The sequence below is a fragment of the Phymastichus coffea genome, unplaced genomic scaffold (genome assembly GCF_024137745.1).
Source record: "Phymastichus coffea isolate CEN01 unplaced genomic scaffold, Cenicafe_Pcof_1.1 PCOF00140, whole genome shotgun sequence".
NCBI classification, from domain to species: domain Eukaryota; kingdom Metazoa; phylum Arthropoda; class Insecta; order Hymenoptera; family Eulophidae; genus Phymastichus; species Phymastichus coffea.
Window position 1 is genome coordinate 489078 of NW_026706951.1, and position 18776 is coordinate 507853.

At 36.4% G+C, this 18776-nt stretch overlaps 1 protein-coding gene across 2 annotated transcripts in view; it reads right to left on the reverse strand.

The window, feature by feature from the left end:
* Positions 1 to 18776, reverse strand: part of LOC131672005 (voltage-dependent T-type calcium channel subunit alpha-1G) — a 45178-nt gene that overhangs the window by 8256 nt on the left and 18146 nt on the right. The window contains exons 12-29 of one of the 2 annotated variants that reach the window (XM_058948902.1): positions 17940 to 18155; positions 16276 to 16399; positions 15480 to 15793; positions 15039 to 15190; positions 14709 to 14918; positions 7858 to 8014; positions 6433 to 6588; positions 6000 to 6134; positions 5090 to 5392; positions 4602 to 4741; positions 3975 to 4124; positions 3126 to 3285; positions 2759 to 3054; positions 2365 to 2557; positions 1833 to 1982; positions 1031 to 1411; positions 636 to 828; positions 22 to 283 (exon numbers count right to left, since the gene is read on the reverse strand). In XM_058948902.1, the coding sequence (XP_058804885.1) occupies positions 22 to 283; positions 636 to 828; positions 1031 to 1411; positions 1833 to 1982; positions 2365 to 2557; positions 2759 to 3054; positions 3126 to 3285; positions 3975 to 4124; positions 4602 to 4741; positions 5090 to 5392; positions 6000 to 6134; positions 6433 to 6588; positions 7858 to 8014; positions 14709 to 14918; positions 15039 to 15190; positions 15480 to 15793; positions 16276 to 16399; positions 17940 to 18155 (3692 nt within the window). Of the gene's footprint in view, positions 1 to 21; positions 284 to 635; positions 829 to 1030; positions 1412 to 1832; positions 1983 to 2364; positions 2558 to 2758; positions 3055 to 3125; positions 3286 to 3974; positions 4125 to 4601; positions 4742 to 5089; positions 5393 to 5999; positions 6135 to 6432; positions 6589 to 7857; positions 8015 to 12482; positions 12604 to 14708; positions 14919 to 15038; positions 15191 to 15479; positions 15794 to 16275; positions 16400 to 17939; positions 18156 to 18776 lie in introns of both variants that reach the window. The other variant, XM_058948903.1, reaches the window with a different exon arrangement.

Here is an 18776-nt window from a genome sequence, read left to right on the forward strand (position 1 = left end):
GTGCGTGTGCGCATTACGTACTTGTCCTTCAGATAAAGATGTATACCAAGCGCTATGAGTTTCATGAAGGACTCGAGTATGAAGACAGCCGTGAAGAAGTAATTGAATATTTTGAGAGCATAGGTGAGTGCTTTGGGCATCATGTAAAACTCCATGGCCATAGTGACGACGTTGAGACCGATGACCGCTGCTATTGCCAGATCGAAGTACTTGGACGTGACCACGTTGTGGATGAATAGGCGAACCTTCGAGTAGTTCTCGTAATAAGGCGGCTCGTGCATCTCTACAATCGTAAAAGCCTCTTACTTGACTCGCGCGACCATTAGACTTTTAGAGACTGTTTATAGTGAGTTCGGTAGCAAGCGGTTTATGGTTATTAAATTTCTAATTCGAATAAAAGTGCATGGTGAAGCTCGAGAGAGTGAGCACTGTGCTTGCACGAGCCCTTGCACTCGTATCGATTTCTCTTGCTCGGCTACAGTCACATTGGCTTATGCGAAATTGCGGAATGACAAGTAACGAGCGGGGCAACGTCAAAGAGTAGTCCTGCTGCAGTAGAAGCGACTTAGCCAGTATGAAATATCGGAAAGCCCAGAGCAATCTGAAAGTCAATATGGAAGCTAATCGCGACTCACGTCTTCGTTTCTTTTCCATCTGCAATGCGCGCTTGGCGGCTCTGCGCACACGCTCCTCTTTTTCCTGCTCCTCGCGACACCTGTGGAAGTTCTCGACGACCACGCCGACGAACATGTTGAGCACGAAAAAGCCGACGAGCAGTATGAAGGAGATGAAGTAGAGCAGCCTCCACTCGGAATAATTCTCGATTGGCTGGGAAAATAAAGGGAAGAGGAAAAAGTTATTTGACGACTCGTAGTTTCACCGAACTGCGTAGTTGGACTGATGAATATGCAGATTCGGCAAAAAGTAAGATGGAATTGGAAATTGAAAAGTAATTTGGAAAGTAAGTCGGCTGCGCTGGTGACGCGCGAGCAGATAAGGCGCAAGGGAACAATGGCGCGCGCACGTGTACCTGCTGATCGACACCGACGGCATCGAGGCCAGTGTACATGATGTTCACCCAGCCATCGCGCGACGACAGAACAAAGAGTGACATGAGCGCCTTGCCAAGATCGTCAAAGTTGTACTTCCGGTTGAGCCAGGCGTTACGCTTATCTGCCAGGCAGTCGGTTTTGTTGCGCACGTTCTTGATATCCGGGCCGTCGCAGTAGTAGAACGCACCCTTGAACAGCTGCACACCAAGGATCCCGAAGATAACGAAGAACGTGCAACAAATGAGGACGATGTTGCCGATTGGACGCAGCGACGAGAGCAACGTCTGCACTACCAATTTCAGTCCTGGAGCGCGGTTTATCACTCGCAAAGGCCTCAGCGAGCGCAGCAGCCGGAATACCTGTTGCACGCGTATAATTATTACTTTTCTTTTCATTCTTTCATTGAGTTTTCTAGCTATTTGTCTCGTCGTGAACGGGCATGGAAATATGCCGACTGACACAATTATGAAAAATCAATATCAAACCAATTCATCGCACGTTCGATCTGAACAAATGGAGGAATTAATAGAGCCCTGAATAAATTACAATGCATTGTTGCTTATTTATTCCAATGTCCGTATATTATATCAATGAAAAAAGTCGAGCTTTCATTAAAGGGTCAATAGCTCGTCCAGTAACTTCCTGCAATAAATCACGATGATATCGCCAGTGATAATAAATCAACGCGCGGCGCGGCGTCCTATTGTTAACGCTAATAAAACCCAGACTAAAAGCCACTGAATTATGAATATCAATATTGGAATGAATGTTCCAGCTCACCCTTAATATGCCGAATATCCTAGGGCTGCTCGATGATAACAAGGACATGCCGAGATCGATTATAGAAATGACCACGAGCGAGCCATCCATAATGTTCCAGCCTGACGTGAAGTAAGCGTTCGTTCCATAAAGCATCCCCGTCGCAACGACCTACAAAATCGAGTGAATCATCAAGCCGTTGAGCAGAGTAGACGAGGGAAGAGAGGGAAAACAAAAGCTCAACACTTTTCTGACGTGAGCTCTCTCATTCGCGAGTAGATAGAGAAAAAAGGAACGACGTTATCGCCAATCCGACAGTTAATGAGGCATAAATGCTTTGACCACGCTTTATGTACGCTTTGAGTTTTTCAAACAACGCAACGACTAGTATACGAGTGATTTATTTATACAGCTTATTACCACCTCACGATGAACTTTGTGTAGATTTAGAAATGGAGTTGTATATAACTATAACATGTTTCTTTTACGTAGTAAATTCCTTGATTTTCTCTACGATCTCGCAAGCATGCAAAAACTAGTAAAAGTATATTACCTTCAAAAACATTTCCACGGCAAAGACCACGGTAAAAATATAATTGGCGCTAGAGAGAAAAAGTCTCTCACGACTATCGGGCGGAATGTTCGGTCGTTCCATTGCTAATGTTATGCAATTCAAACCGATAAACAACAGCACGACGTTGTCGAACCATTTTTGCTCGACAAACCAATCGCAGAATACTCGAAACCTGTAACACACGTTTTCTTTATTACACACGGTTTGCGGAAGGCATCTAATACAGTATCATTCACAGTATTGTTTTGATGAATGCCGGTAGAGCCTTGAAATTCGTGAATGCAATTTCTAGTGAAAGAAAGGCTAGGTAACAAATGGTAACTCCGAAACAATAAGCGATGATAAATAGGAGAAGAATAGTGCGCTAGCGAACCTATTATTCGGCGGGAATATATAGAGCGAGTAGTCGTCGCGCTCTTTTAGGCAGCCTTTGGGCTCAAAGAACATGAAGATCTTCTTGATGCGCTCGATGCTGCCGGCGCTTTCGTGGTCATTGGACGGTGGCGTTTGTTCGCCTGTCCTCTGTGTCGCTGGTGGTTCGAGTTCTTCCTCCGGCAGCTGTTTAATCCGTGGCAGAGGGCCCACTTCCGCCCCAAGATTGTTTATCCTCGGTGGCAACTCGTCCAATGGCAAAGGTCGACGTGACAACGCCTCTGTCCAATGCATTTGCTGAGGCAACGCAAAAACAAGTAGTGCGAGTCAGCGTTTGTTCGGACATGCATTTCGGAAAGTGGACTTACGGATACGTATCGCTGGTTCGCGCTCGAGGATCTTCGACTCCTCATAGAATTGTTTGGGCTAATGGCAGTTGTACGATTATTCGGCACGTCCCGGTGCGTGTCATTTCTTATTGAACCGTGCAGGTAGCCACCGTTGTAGTTTGTGTAATCTCCGCAACTTCTGCAACCGAGTTATATTGTGCATTGTTATTGCGTCGAATGATCAGCATCTACATTCAAATGGCTGTGCGCCCTAGCACTCAATTATAATTTCATGTAATACAGCAGATGAAACATATTCTAATGAAGCGACATTTTCAAATTGTTTATCGTCGTCATGTGAATTGTTTTGCCGTGAAAATTTCACAGTACTCGCGGCGTAATTACTCTATATTCAATGTTCTTGCGCTGAAACAACAATTTGTATTTATAACGGCAGGCAATCAACATTTTGCCATATTAATTTTCATCTCGATGATTTCGCAGTGCAAAATGACCAATCGTACGAATGCAAAAGTCCAATTCAATGGTGCAGTGAAAAGATAAAAAAGAAAGGAACAGCTTTGCCCGGCGCACTTGAGCAAAAACAAATTTCGCTCTATACAAATCAACTGGAATAAGAGCTCTCAATATCTGGAGGCTGCAGAGCGCAGCAAGCTCATAAAACTTTATGAAACGTAAGAGGGTTGCATCCTGCGGCCAAAGAAAGAGAGAGCAAGAGAGAAAACGATTCTTTGGTTGAAGAGCTGCGGCGCCAGATAAAGCTTGCCTCGAGCACGTTTTAACCCAGAAGAAGATAAGAAGGAATGACGTTGATTCGCGGCGATATAACAGAGAGAAACCGACGGACAAGAAAAAAAGAAAACTCACAAGGATTTGTGACCGACGGTACTCCTTCCGTTATTGAGGACCATTGCATGGCCTGATGGCGGTGGCTCGTCCTCCCACTGGGACCACCTCTTCCTTCTCAACGAAGGCCTTGACAAGCGCCAAGAATATCCTCTTTGAATTCTCGGCGGGCTGTGACACGAAATACGACAAAGGATCCGTTCAATCATCACGAGAATCACTCGATTACGCTGCTTTTTTTATTCTTCCTCGTCTTTATTTATCTCATCTACACCCTTTTTTAGTTTTCTTTCTTTCTTCTCATAAGAGTTTGTCGTCACACTTATCGAGATTACAAAGCACGTTACAGTCAGAGGCTTCTTTTTCTTAAGATATTGATACAAGATACTCACTTTTCAGAACTTAAGTGTTCACAACGGATATCCCGAAATACTCACGATCTATAACGTACTTCTTTTATAAAAATAGACAAAACTTCCTAAATTATATTTGCTTCTATATTAATGGAAAACTATTAAAAATCTATGGATGATCACTTTTACTTTAAAAACGACATTTATGAAGCCATATTTCATTTATTATTTCAAAAGAATTCTTTGAAAGAAAATATCGACCCAGAAAAGAATTGTATTGTAAGTTCCACCTTACCTTGAGCTAAAAGATTCTCTCGGAGTGGAAGAATTTACAAGGCTGATGCGCCTCGAAGACTGACTCACTAAATTGTTTGTTGTATTTTTATTGTTGTTGTCAGGTGGTTTCAAAAATCCAGAATAAATGCTACATTGACTCTGAAAATGTAAAACAGATTCGTTAGTTTCATAACGTCCTTGTTGATTTTTGAAAAGTAGGCATTTTTCCGTGCAGATCCTAATAGAAATTTGACATCAAGTATTTCTCGTATATCTGAATGAAATAATTACGACATCTAATAGAGATGTTATTGTCAGATTCACCCATAGCTGAAAGACAAGCTCCTATTCAAACTCACTTTAGCAACTGTCCAAACGATAGTATAAATTGTAAAAATGTATCGATAATGAAATCATTATTGTGGGTTTCATGAGAATTAACTAGGAAAACCGGAAAAGCTGAAGGTTCTAGAGGTATCAAATATTATAACTGTAATAAAGACTCACAGACGAGCGATCGATTGACTCGATTGAAAGTGTCGTGGGATATATGGCACGGAAGTTGAGGTCCCGATAGCCGGTGTCGAGGGTGGTATTGGGCGAGTCCTGCGGTGTTGCGGCAGTGTGGGTGATGATTGGTGGCTGCGGTCCACCGGCAACACCCATCATCTTGCTCTCCTTCTGAATGTTACACTTGGGCTCGCTCTCCAACTGATGCTGCTTCCACGTATGCTGATTGTGTTTCTCACGGCTGTAATTATCCTTGTACTTCCGTAACTCTTCGCAACTCTGCCACGAATTTTTATGATCCTTCGTGCAAATTATGTTGAATTAGTTAGAAACAAGGTACTGTAGTTATTATACTATGACGAAAGATTGAAAACAAGACGGATTTTCGCCTGCTTTCAAACTTTTTACTCGTGCGAAAGAACATCTCGCTCTTCGAAACTACTTTTTAAAAAATGAGTTGGATACTTGACTAAATGTTACTTGTTCATAAGTGTGCGTTTGCGGTAGAGTTATGAAAAGTTACAGAAAAATATTTTGGACAAAAAATTAATGATGTTTGAGAAACTCCTAAAAGTAATTTGTCTTTCACTAAAAAGTACAAGAACAAAGTTTCGACGCTGAGACTTTTTCAAAATCCATCCATTGTAATTCAAAAGTTTTGTTAAATCTTACTTCTCGAGATTATAGCTAAAGCATCGCTTTTGAAAGGTATAATGAACTCTTTTCAAATCATCCGGTGTTGTATGATAATTTTTGAATTATTCTTATTCGCTTGCCTTATTCGCTAAATTTTTGCTAAGTCCAGATATATACATGAATCAATAAAGGCTGAATTTATGAATTTATCAACTTTGATTGAAAGCTTCGAAATTAAATAAAAAAGTGTAACGAGGGCTTCTTATTATACCTGAGTGTAAGTATCGCTATCAGAAATAGAATGAGATCTTGAGATTCTAGAAGAGCCTTCTTCACTACCCAGGCCAGCTTCTTTGGCTGCGAGCCTGGCTAATTCTCTTTGCTCCCGTTCTCGCCTTTCATTCCTCTGAATTGAAGTAAGAGCAATTTTTTACATGAAATATAACTTTTACGTTTGCCAGGTCCTCGAGTAATCTTATTGGCACTTCAATTTTTAAAAGAAATGAAAACTTTGCCAAAAGATCACGAACAGCGCCAACTTGTGCTTCTTTTTTCATCGTTGGCTACTAAGTAAACTATTTTGTTTGAGAGAAATGCTAAAGTGTTTACATAATAAAGTTATTTAATCGAATTAGCAAACAAATTTCAGCACAAATTGAGAAGCTGCAAGTAGAATTTACATGAGAATGTGAAATAGACGTTACCTCAGAAGAAAAACCTTCGACCAAGATAGCAACGAGCAAATTGAAAAGCACGTAGTTACCGAAGGTCATTAGAGCCACGAAGTACAATGCTGCCCAGTGGGATGTTTTTTGCATTCCGTTAAACAGAACTACGTTCCAATCTTCCTGCGTCAGAATCTGCATAAAGGGAGAAAAAGGGGAAGAAAGGTCGATGCAAAGGATTAATACATCTCCGCTGACTGTTTATAAAGTTTGATTTGCCTTTGAGCGTGTCATGTGCTATTTTACTTTACTTTCAATGCTGCTATTGTCAACGTACATTCTATGTCAAAGTACGAGAATGCATTTCGCTGGTTCGAGTCACATGGCAAATAAGACAAATCGAACTTGAGCGACCAGTAAGCGCATAGTCCCTGAAGAAAATTTGAGATTGAAAGATAAGAAGACTTCTGAATATTTCTCTTCGAAATAACTTTATAAAGTATATATTCACTCATTCTTGAGAGCGCTATAATGCGGCCGGCGGAAAATTTCCGTTGTAGTCCAAACAAACAAATAATAAAATAACAGATCGACAAATAAGCACGATCAAGCGTTTATTTACAAAGCCATTTGAATAATTCAAAAAAATAAACTCTGATAATAAAATTAACCATTCAACTCGTTAAGTAGTAAGTATATGTTATATAAATTAGAGAGTGATATTTCATGTTAACGACTTTGTAACAAAGAATCACAATAAAATACAGCACAGAAATTCAATTTTTGTAAAAACACACACACCGAAACTCTTTCGTGATTGTCAGCTGCAAAAACAGTAAAGCTCGACTTAAAGACTTGATAAAGTCATAGTGAATCCGAGAGATGTTTCATTTTTTTTTCTTTTTTTTTGCTGTGAAATCTGCTATCCTTATATAATTTTCGTTTGCACGTAATGAAAAAATAAATCCTGAGTGTGTATATAAATGAATTCAACTGTTTTTTCTAAGTAAAATCCATGGTATTATCGTGCGTTAAATAAAAAGTTAACAGTTGTACAAACGCTTGCATTTAACTGAGGAGATAAAATTCAAGATTTTAGTAAAGCTTCTAAAAGCCATGTAAATCGTAAAAGTTTCAATTAATCAAACACAAGCGTGTTCAAAATTCCAAAAAAATTACAGTTTCTTATCTATCAGAGCTTAGACGAATAAAAAAACCAGAGCATGAGTCACAGATTGTGTTGGAGAGAGTGTAAAACAGACCGATTTGACATGTATGTGCAAGTGGGTCAGAGACTGAGAGAAAGAAAGAAACGCAGAGGGAACGAAACCAAGAGAGAGAGAGGGAGAGAGAGAGAGAGAGACAGTCAGACAGACAGACAGAGAGATAAGATAAGAAAAAAAGATTGATAGAAAGGTACGGACAGATATCTTGAAGAATGAGAAAAAAAGGGAACAGTGGTACCTGGAAGACTGTAACAAGTGCCCAGACGATGTCGTTGAAATGTTTGCGATCACAGCGACACAACGGATGGCGCGAAACCACCTCGGCACAGGTGCAGGGCCGACTCCGGTCCGCCCACATGCAAAACTTACCCCCGAACAGGTACATTCCTAGGATACTGCAATCGAGACACACAATTCCCCCAGGGCTCAAAGTACACAACTGTTTCCTTCCAACGCCAACACGATATGGATATGATCTCACTCTCGCCCATTACGGCGGTTATCGATTTTTCTTTTGGAGTCCGCCCATGTGTTTTTTTCTCTTTTTTTCTTATTATTCATCGTTTCTTGCGAATAACGTCAGTGCAATCTTTATGCTGATCTTTGATTGTATTATTGAATTCATATTTGAAACTATCACAAATTTAACATTTCCATATTGTCACGGGTTATATATACTAGAAACGTTCGTTATAACACAAAATGCTTATACAGTGCTAGTACGATACCTTTCTCGCCAATACAAGCATCGAGTCGCAGCAGTGTCGCGGCATTTAAATGCTACGTAATTTAAATGCTACGGCGCACGGCGCGCAAAGGGTGCTCGAGAAGGAATACAGGAAAAGTAGTGGGTGTCACTGCTGCTCAAGTAAGACTAATCCGTGCAACGGGTCTAATTAATTCACAGCGCGCCTATTAGCCAGTGGCTATCGTCCGATAAGTAGCGCGATCTCTCTCTACATTTGAAGCAACAATGAATACATTTTATTCTTTACCATTGTCTCCATTACAGAGCGAACTAAATATCAAGGACTCCGAACCTAACCCAACCCGAACCCGAATCCGAGACAATATTGGTTTATTATTATATTGTAATGCTACTTAAGTCATATCGTTTATTTTTTAGTTTACTGAAGACCAATAATACAATCATGATGTTTTATTTACATAAAGTTTTTATACATTAATTATGATTTATATGAATGACTAAAATAATATGATAAAAAATTAGGACACATTTTTCCATACCTTGCTACAATGAATTGGGAAAAGTTTTGTCGTAACGCAGTCGATGCAAAAGCAAAGAAATATATGCGAAATATAGTAAAAAAAAGTATAGAAAAAATTGGAAAATATTCTACACGTATGAGCGTTTAAAAACTTTATGTCGAATAAAAATGATTAAAAACGTGTTAAGTGGTGACATAATGCATGAGTTTTCATTTTGTAATGACTTTGTACAAGAAAGTCTCAATTTGGTAAAGTTGAAAAATATTTGAGCGTATTTCAGTTGGATTTAGGATTAAAAAAAGATCGTACAGAAATGTTTATAAGTCAACTGATTGAAAACCGTGCAAATCGTCTAAGTACAATTAAGACTGTGACCGTAGAAGTATGCAAATATGGCCTCGCACAAAGGATGCGACGACGAAACTTTTCCAAAATCAATGCATGAGATGTGAAAGCGAGATTGCTTCGTCATTCGCATAAATCGATGAGCGGGCTCCATAAACAGCATTAAGCGAAAATTATCTAATAAAATAGTGATATCGATGTCGTTTTCAAAGCTCTAATAATGTACATTCTGCAAAGTTTGGTATGATCAAATATAGACATGGAAAAATGTTCTTTATAAATAGCAGCTAGTTCTTTTATGCTGTAATATTTACGCAAACCAATTCCTACGTTAAATTACAAGAATTTTCCTTAGTTTAACAATATTTTATTCTTCATTTACGTATAAATAAATAGTCTTCATTGATTCAGAAAATAATGTTAGATGACAATTTCCACATTTTTCCATGATATACAAGAGAAAAACATCTAATAAAATAATGTCGTGTTAGACAAAGCAAAAATCTGAATAGCATATTTTACAACAGAAGATTTGTAATGTTATTGTCATGGTAAATCAAGATGTATATTCCGTTTATTTAATTACTATTTGGAATAAAATGCTTGAATGAAGAAAATTTATTGACGTAGTAAGAGCAATAAAAAGAATATTAATACCTTTGATTGCAGAATGTGGTTTGACCTTACGAACATTTTTATAATATTCGTATATGTGAAAATAAAATGTATATATTTTGTTAAAAATAATTTTCGTAAGATTTGTAGCGAAATTTTTTCGGTGATATTATCGTGAGGTAGATGAGATAAATTTATTGCAAATATAACATTAAAATTTTCTAGTACTGAATATAAAAAACTTTTTTCATTAAAATAATAACTGAAAATGATTGCCTTTCTTTTTTTAAGCAAATCGTCATTGGGATTCAATAAAAAATGTAGTGCGGAGTATATGTGATTTCCTTTTTATCGTATTTCAGTCGAAGCACGACGTTTTATTGTGCTATTTTCAGGTTGAAAATACAAAAATTGCCTGTTAAATACTGATCCTCGATTCAAACTTTTACATCGTGCTCCGACCGAATCCACTTATTTATACATATGTATGCTCGTTTGAGTTGTTGCTAGCTACTTGGCCTAAGTATAAAATCACTAACTACCGAAGGACAAAAATATATTTCCAGTTTGGTCGTGTATTTGTGAGTTTTATTACGTATATAAAATGTTAATATTGATGCAACGAGCTTTTAAACTCAATTCCACAGTAATTTGTTAGGGAAATAATGAAAATTGACTTATGGATTACATATATGTGAATGTAAAAAGTGCATTCAAGACGTTTCGAGTTTGTTTATTATTAGTAAGTTTATTTTTTGAAGTGATTCATTTATTCGTCTATCACTGCCTATTTTAATCTTGTTACTACATATCGTGTGTAGATCTTTAATATCTACTAACTAATTAATTTATTTTGTGCGCTTCACGGAATACTACTCAATTTACGAAAAAAAAAAAAAACATTTATTGTAGTTTCAAATTGTAAATTACCATGAAAAATCTATTTCAATTTCGAGATTCTCGAATATATAACGCATTGACGATGTTAGTGGTACAATTTATTCAGATCGACATATAAAGGTACACACCAACATGCAAAGCGGTCACGTATAGTGGAATATGGCGGAACTACGGATAAGATTAGAGGCTGCATTGGACCTGAAATGGTTAGATATAGTTGAAGCTTAATAATTTCAAGAAAAAAAAATTATAATTGAAAAACTTTCGTTAGAAAAATTAATGCTAATGTTTGAATTGAAAAATATGAAAAGACTAACCATTTAACTTGAAAGTATAGTAGCAGCTATTTTTGAAACCACTGACAGCGACGTAGCTGCAGAATTATTAGAATATTGGAATAAAAAAGATCCAATGTATTTCCATTGCCTGAAATCCTATCCAATGCATTACTCAGAGTTTTATTTGGTGAAGAATAATGAAAGCTATATCTCGTCGTACAATATGTAAAATCAATAACATTCTACGACATCGATGTGATATCTTTGAAAAACCTAACACTTGTGCTGAGTGACCATTCTTTGATATGTACTAAATTATCTAAGGAAAATGTATCTACGTAGTAGAGCAAAAACTAAATATTCAAAGAAACAACGATGTTTTCAGTGTTTGAAATAAAAGAATAAAGTACAGCAGTCTCTAACAGCTTTGTCGTTTCGCAGAGACTGAAAGCTTATCAAAGATATCGTGCTTTTTCCATGAAAATGTTTATAAAAACACATATAACGACGAAGTTACAGTTATGGAACTTGCATATTTAAATGTGAGCCAGCCACCATTATACCATGAAGTGTTTTTCAACGTCACATTAAAATATACAGACGTACACACACACGAAGTGCAATATTTTTCTTAATTTAAACACGGAAGCTTGAGTGCAGCGACTAAATATATTAGCCTTAAAATCATTTCATGTACGATGATTTATGTATTGTTAAAAACGCACTGTTGAAAGCAGGTTGAAGCACGCTTAGCTCTAGTATAGCAACATTAACATGCTCTAATATCGGCTATTTATTAATTACTGAAAATTGATTCATAAACTGCAAATGCACTAGAGAAAAAAATAATACAAAAATTTCATGAGAAAATAAAGCCGTAGGTACTTATATTGCGTTGTTACATTAGTATTTTTAATGTGTTGATAATAAAGCAGATTTCTCATATTTTTATAAAAAAAGCAAAAAAAAGTTAAAAAATTTTATTGTTGCTCTTTCTCTCTTTCTTTCTCTCTCTTTTTCTACCTCGTTTACGAACGAGAGCGTGCCAAGAGACGTATACGTTACCTTCGCTTCAAATCATTTAGAACAGATGTGTCCGAGGTAAACTTGAAAAAAAAGTTTGAGCTGCGTATGAACGTAACAAAAGTTATTAATAAACTTTTGAAAACATTAATCATGAAAATAAGCCTATTCAAAATTTGGGAGGTTCAACAAATTTCTTTGATACTCATGCAGCGCGATTGAAAAACTCAACTCAGTATTGATTGAATTTTTTTCAACGAATCTAAAAAAAAAAACAAAGTTTGCCGACTTATTAAATTCTTGGATTTTGTTCCCAAATTTTGAAGATTGTTTTGTTAGATTGAGCAATAATTGTTCATACGGCCCTGTTGAATGAGTCGCTTTTGTCTCTCAAACACGTAAGTGTTATGCAAAGGCTTTTTTAAATAGAGTATTTTCTTTTATTTTTGAAAAAAAATTAGCCTGTAAGTACCTGAAATACTGTCACCGTAGCCCAGAGTAATGAGTCAAAGTTTTTCCTATCACACTCTACGTCAGAGCCGTTGTTCAATGTATCACAGAATTTGCAACCGAACAGGTTCATCCCGAGTATACTACAACACAACGAAACGTGCTATATATTTCTTCATTCACTGGGATTTTCCTTTTTTCGATACACTCTTGTATTAAGAAGCATTTTCCGATAAAGTTAAATGTAATCTTATACTATGGCTGTGCCACTGTCAATGAATGTCTTCACTTTTATAAATGATTTTTCCGAATTTCGAATATAATGCTGTTTTATAAATTTGTAAAATATCACTTTGACATTTCATGAATTCGAAAAACTAATCGATAATACTTCGAGAAAAGGGAACCCCAGTATCGTAAAAATTAGTACAATTAATAATTTAAAATGAATAACACATCTTCATAAAAAATCTAAAAGATAGTCAATTGTTGATTAGCGCAAATGGCTAAACGAACACATATCTAACTATTTAACAAGCTCTACCAAAAATTAAACGTTATTCACTTGAAAAAGATAGAAAGATGACGAAGATTTCCTGTTAAAATTATCGATAAATAGAAAGTACGTAGAGAAATTTCAATCAAATGTAAGCAGATAATGATTGAGAATCTAATATTATTAGCACTAAATGTATGAGACTCATGTATGATAATATTCATCAAATAGTATGAGAGAAGTTAATAAAATAAGAACAAAAAAGTATATACCGAACATCTGCAAGCTCTAATATCGACGAACACATTGAGGTATCATAATCATGGCAACACGTTTTTTCACCCGCTAGTGAATTGTCGCACAACAAGCATTATTGTTTGTCTCATAGACAAAGCTTTCTTTTATGCTCACTTTTTATTATTTATTTTCGAGCATTCTTATCACTTGTTATTAATCTTATGTTCCCGAAATTGCTCGAAGCATAAATTATTTATCCTGACATAAATTGGCTGCTGCACAAATGTCAACAAAAAATCTATGATACCTATTAAGCTTTGGCATATGTAGTACGATAATAAAATTAGCATGACTTTTTTCTCATGATTTATTTGAAAAGATTTACCATTCTGAAAAATTACCGCGAGAATATATCCGCAATAGTACCTATCTTAAAAGCAGAATCAAGCTTGGTTTTCATAAGAAAGCTTTACTCCAATGATAATGTTCTCAGTACAAAGCCATGGAATATCTACGTTTGTAAAAAGCCAAGTGTTTCTTTCTGTTTGTAATACTTTATTTAGATAACGCTATCGATTAGATCGGCAGACATTTGCGAAGCAAGCATGTAAGCTCATTTCAGAGTTTTGTCTGTTTTTGTCATAACAAAGAGTGATAATATACTCGCATGTAATTTTTACCGTTACTATTCAATCTCAGCCTTTTATATGTTCTTGCTAGACATTTCCAGCATATATAGAATAAGCACCATGCATACACGTATAAATATCTAATGAATATAACAACTGTATATTCGATGCCTCAAGCCATAAATGTATTAGAGAATGCGAAGGCGAATTTGTCGGCACCACAAGTAAATTGCAAAAGTGCTAACAATATCGTCATGACCATACCGTCAGCGCCGTATTTGATTTTTCAATGGTGGTTCATATTTCATTTTCGGTTGTGTTAATACATTCTATAAATTAATTCTTTTTATGTTTGTATTTTTTGAACGATTGCCCAGGAGAATAAAGCTTTTCAATTCTCGTAATTTTACGTAGTCGATATATAAATCTTTTGAGGAAAGAAAATCTATTAAACTTATATTGTATATGCATGACCAAAAGATGATACTGATTTTGTAAAAGAAACTTTACGAGCGATAGAACTTGCGAAATTCCTTCTTTGTTCTCTTTAGTTAAACTTTGCTGAAGTTTAAGCCGCGATTTTGTTAAAATGAGGCTCTATCCTATTGTTACAGTTTCTTCACCAGCTCTACAGCTCCTATCACCAGAGCTTTGTTTTGGCTAAAATTTAACTTAGTAATAACATTATTTAATCGACAATCTAATGGTATTGTTAGAATTTATTTGAAAAAAATATATGTATAAAAAACTGTTCTTTTATTATAATTCTAAGTCTATGTATGAAATTTCGATGAACATTTAAGCTAATTTACGGATTATTCGTAAGTTAATCCTTAAAAACTAAACATACTAACGAGACGATATTATAAAAGCTGGTTGGACTTACCTAAAGATAAAGATGAACAGTACTAAAAGAGAAAAAAATATGGCCACGTTATCCATCGTGCGTAGCATTACAAATAGCTGCCTTCGTAGATTCGGCATGAAACGCACAAGCTTCAGAATTCTTAACAAGCGAAATGTCCTAAGAACGCTCAGACCGGAACTTCCCCCTCCACGGCTATCCTCCAAAAGTGATTGACACAATTCGACAGCACTAGATTTAGATACATCACACAAAGTATGCATATTTTAATCTGTACATTACCGAACGAATGCTAAAGTAAAAGCAACGCATGAGCCCAGAAAACACTTGAATGTATAATATCAATAATACCTTAAAACAACAACGACACCATCGAAGACGTTGAAACCATTGCTGATATACCCGAAGGGTCCTTCCGCTACGACTTTTAATAACATTTCGACTGCGAAGATAGCGGAAAAGACGAAATTGCTCATCTCGACTATGACTGTCAGTTCTTCTGGCTAATAATCAAAAATACATGAAAAATACAATAAATATTATGTTTATTCATTACCTATTTTTCATTTATAGAAAATTAATATTTCATTTCTTGGCACAAATTTTAAACCAGCGCAATATTTATAGTTTAATTCTTCACAGTTTCAACTTTTTTTGAATGAACTGTACTCGTTCTTAGTTTATGCAACTCAACTATAAGGCAAAATTTTAAATAGCAAATATGAAAAAGCAAATTAAATAAGCTCAAAAAAGAGGAGAATTTCAAAGCGTTTGAGAAAATAATGTACACACCTGATTATGATACTCAATGCCCATACTAAGGGTATTAATGAGTATGGCAAAGAGTATACCCTGTTGGAAGTACTTATGATTGACGAGTTTTTTAGTCCAGCGCCTCGTGCAACGAAGAGCACACAATACGCAACTGCCGCCAGCCTTGAGAAATCGCCGCGTCTGTGATCTTCTCCATCTGGCACGGATACCGGTCGTTGGCTCTTCGGGCCAGTGCTCGTTCTGCATGTCGCAACAGCACGAACATACCTCAGCATCTGGACCGGATAACCACTGTGTGCGATCCTCCACCGTTATATGTCGGTCGGTTATGCCTGTTTATCCAAGTGAAGCTAGCGTTTCGTCACTTTCGTTTTAATACATTTTTTATTCTAGCAAATTTACACGACTATCTGGCTGAATCTAAGCAAGCATGTTCCTTCATCAAAATTTTCGGAAAATATCGCGTCACTCGTGACATTTACAAATCACTATCTGAAAGTGATAACGATTAATTTTCCGACCTTTGAGTGTCGAGTTCAAAGCAGCTTTTCTTCAAGTGGCATCTGATTGCCGCACGAGTAGCTCGCGTGACTAACAATATCTGCATCGTCATAGCATAGCGTAGCTCGACAAGTATATAGTCGCGAGGGTGTATAAGCTAACACTCTCGGTCTCGACTTCTCTCTAGAGAGAGTAAGTTTCGCGCAAGCGTTATTGGAAAGTTGAACAGCACTTTGATTTATCGAAGGTGTAAATATGTATAGAATGCCGCGGCATCTACATGCGTGTATATATACAATAATACTTTACTTACCTTTAGTGAGTGAATTCAAAAAGGAGTCGAGGGCCAATTGGCCGGTGGGTAAGGCAGCGCTGAGTGCCCCACTTAATGCGAGAAGTTCTTGGCACGTCATTGCTTCGCTGCCACCGAGCTCGGCCTGCAAGTACAAACAAAAGGTTTTGGGGGGATGGATAAAGCGAGAGAGAAAGAGAGAGAGCGAGAGATAGAGAGAGAGAGAGAGAGAGAGAGAGAAAGGGAGTGAGAGAGAGAGAGAGAGAGGGAGGGAGTGAACTATTTGGTGATTAGGACGAGGCACCGTTTTATCGTTAAGTCTCGTACAAGTTTCATTCATACACGATCGTTAGAGCAATTAAAGTGGAAAACCATAATTACAGAGGCGCCACTAAATCGTCCATTATGTCTTTTCAGTTGCTCTGCTATTTTTATACTTAACATATGAGCTTATCCCATTATACTGATCAAGTTTCAGCATTGTTTTTACTGGCAATTTTGTATATTTTCATAACAAATTATTTTGTTTTATTTTTGATTTAATTTTTATTCAAATATCTTTTATTTTGGACGGTTTTTCCTCATAAAAAGCTTATATAAAGAAGGGTGTGATGTTTGAAAAACATATAAGTTATATGTTTTTCAAACAAAAATATATAAACACGTAAGGAAATAGATATAATTAAATAAGGTGCAGACGCTCCACTCAAATTTTAGTGTTTAGTGGTCAGACATTTGTAAAAAGTTATTTTGTAGGTTTGACGTGCTTTCAAATGCTTATATACTGCTTTGATAACATCAAAAGTTTTTTATGGATTTACACAAATATTTTTGATATAATTGATATCGAAACGTGTAACATATTTCCTGGTACTGTGTATTAGGTTTTATGTATAAGTGAAACACATGTGAAAATGAGTTACTGAAGATTGCTGAAAGTTGACGATGAGAATGAATGCTGTCATCTGGATACCTATTATATATAAAAATTTTCAATTATTTTGTATCAAAAAATATCTCTGATTAATGTATTTAACCTACTGCCAAAAATGACTAAAATTATCATAAAAAAAATAAAAATATCTTTACGAGAAAATTAACACGGAAATTCGAATGGATCGTCTTAGCTATGCGCAATAAAAATACCATGCATTCTTCGCTTTGAAATTTAACATGTAAATTGAAAAATCTAATGAAAATGCTTCTAGGATTGAAAACAGAAGAATACAAAAATTAAAAAATACCTAAAAATGAGCTAAAGAACAGAAATATCTTCAGAACCAAAAATATACGATGAAGTAAAACATCTACATTGTAAAATAATTCAACGTAAAAATATTTTCTCTTTTAACCCTTTCATGTTACTTTACTCTTCAGTGGTTTAGACGCATAAGTATATTAATTCAAAAGATGGAGGAAGAAAACCTAATTTTATTTGTTGATCAATTATATGTACAAATATATACACTGCAATATGTACACTACGAGAGCGATATGTACACAAAAGGTAGAGTATAAAAACATCGATAAGGTGAACAGAGTAAAAGAGAGAGAAAGAGAAAGAGTGATAGAGAGAGTGTTAGCGAACATCATTTGAAAGGGTTAAAAAAAAGAAATAGAAGAGAGAGAGAGAGAGAGAGAGAGAGAGAGAGAGAGAGAGAGAGAGATTGAGATAACGGACATACTTGGACGTTATTAGGCTGGGGCATCGACCAAACATTGCCGTCGCCGGTTTGTGTCATTTTCTCGCTGGAGCAAACGTTTCGCTCGCCCCCGGCCACCCCGATCGAGCCTGGCAACGTGTTAACGCTACTTCCGTGAAGCAGTATGACGTCGCTGAACATCACGCTGCTTCGTCGCCGATGTTGCACGCTAGGCGGGCTCAAAAGCGCGTTGTGCGTCTACGATTTAAAACGATCCTGTTTTCCACTCTCAATTTCTCAATCGACGGCTCGTTTGGCCCCCTCACTTCCCTTTGTTACTTATTTTACTTTCTGAGTTTCTAAATGACGATTATTTTATGATGTGAATGGTACTATATTGTGGATGGTAAAATATGGTTTTGGTTGATATATCGTATAGCAGATAGGCTAAGCTAGCATAGTCAAGCGAAAGCTTTATGAGTAAGTGTATATATACTATCCGAGCGCATATATCACTGTTTGCTGATTGCCTAGTTCATTAATTGTCAATATCAACACGAAAATTTGAGTAGATCGTATTGATGTCATGATTTAGTAGAGAAGTTTGACAGATTAGCTGATGTTAATTTTAAGATAACAATATTGTAGCTCTAACTAGTTAAGCTTTAACCTATTAAAACTAATCTTGTTAATCTTGAAAAATATATTTCATGTCTGGTAGCACGCAAATATTGACTTGAGTCGGATTTAGTTATTTAGTCTGACCGTAATCGATTTTTTCTACTGAAAATAATAGCGTACATCGAAGTAAAATTGTTATCGAAGTTCAATTGATGTACACGCGGGTACAGCGCATAATCACTAGTAAACAGAAGCGTA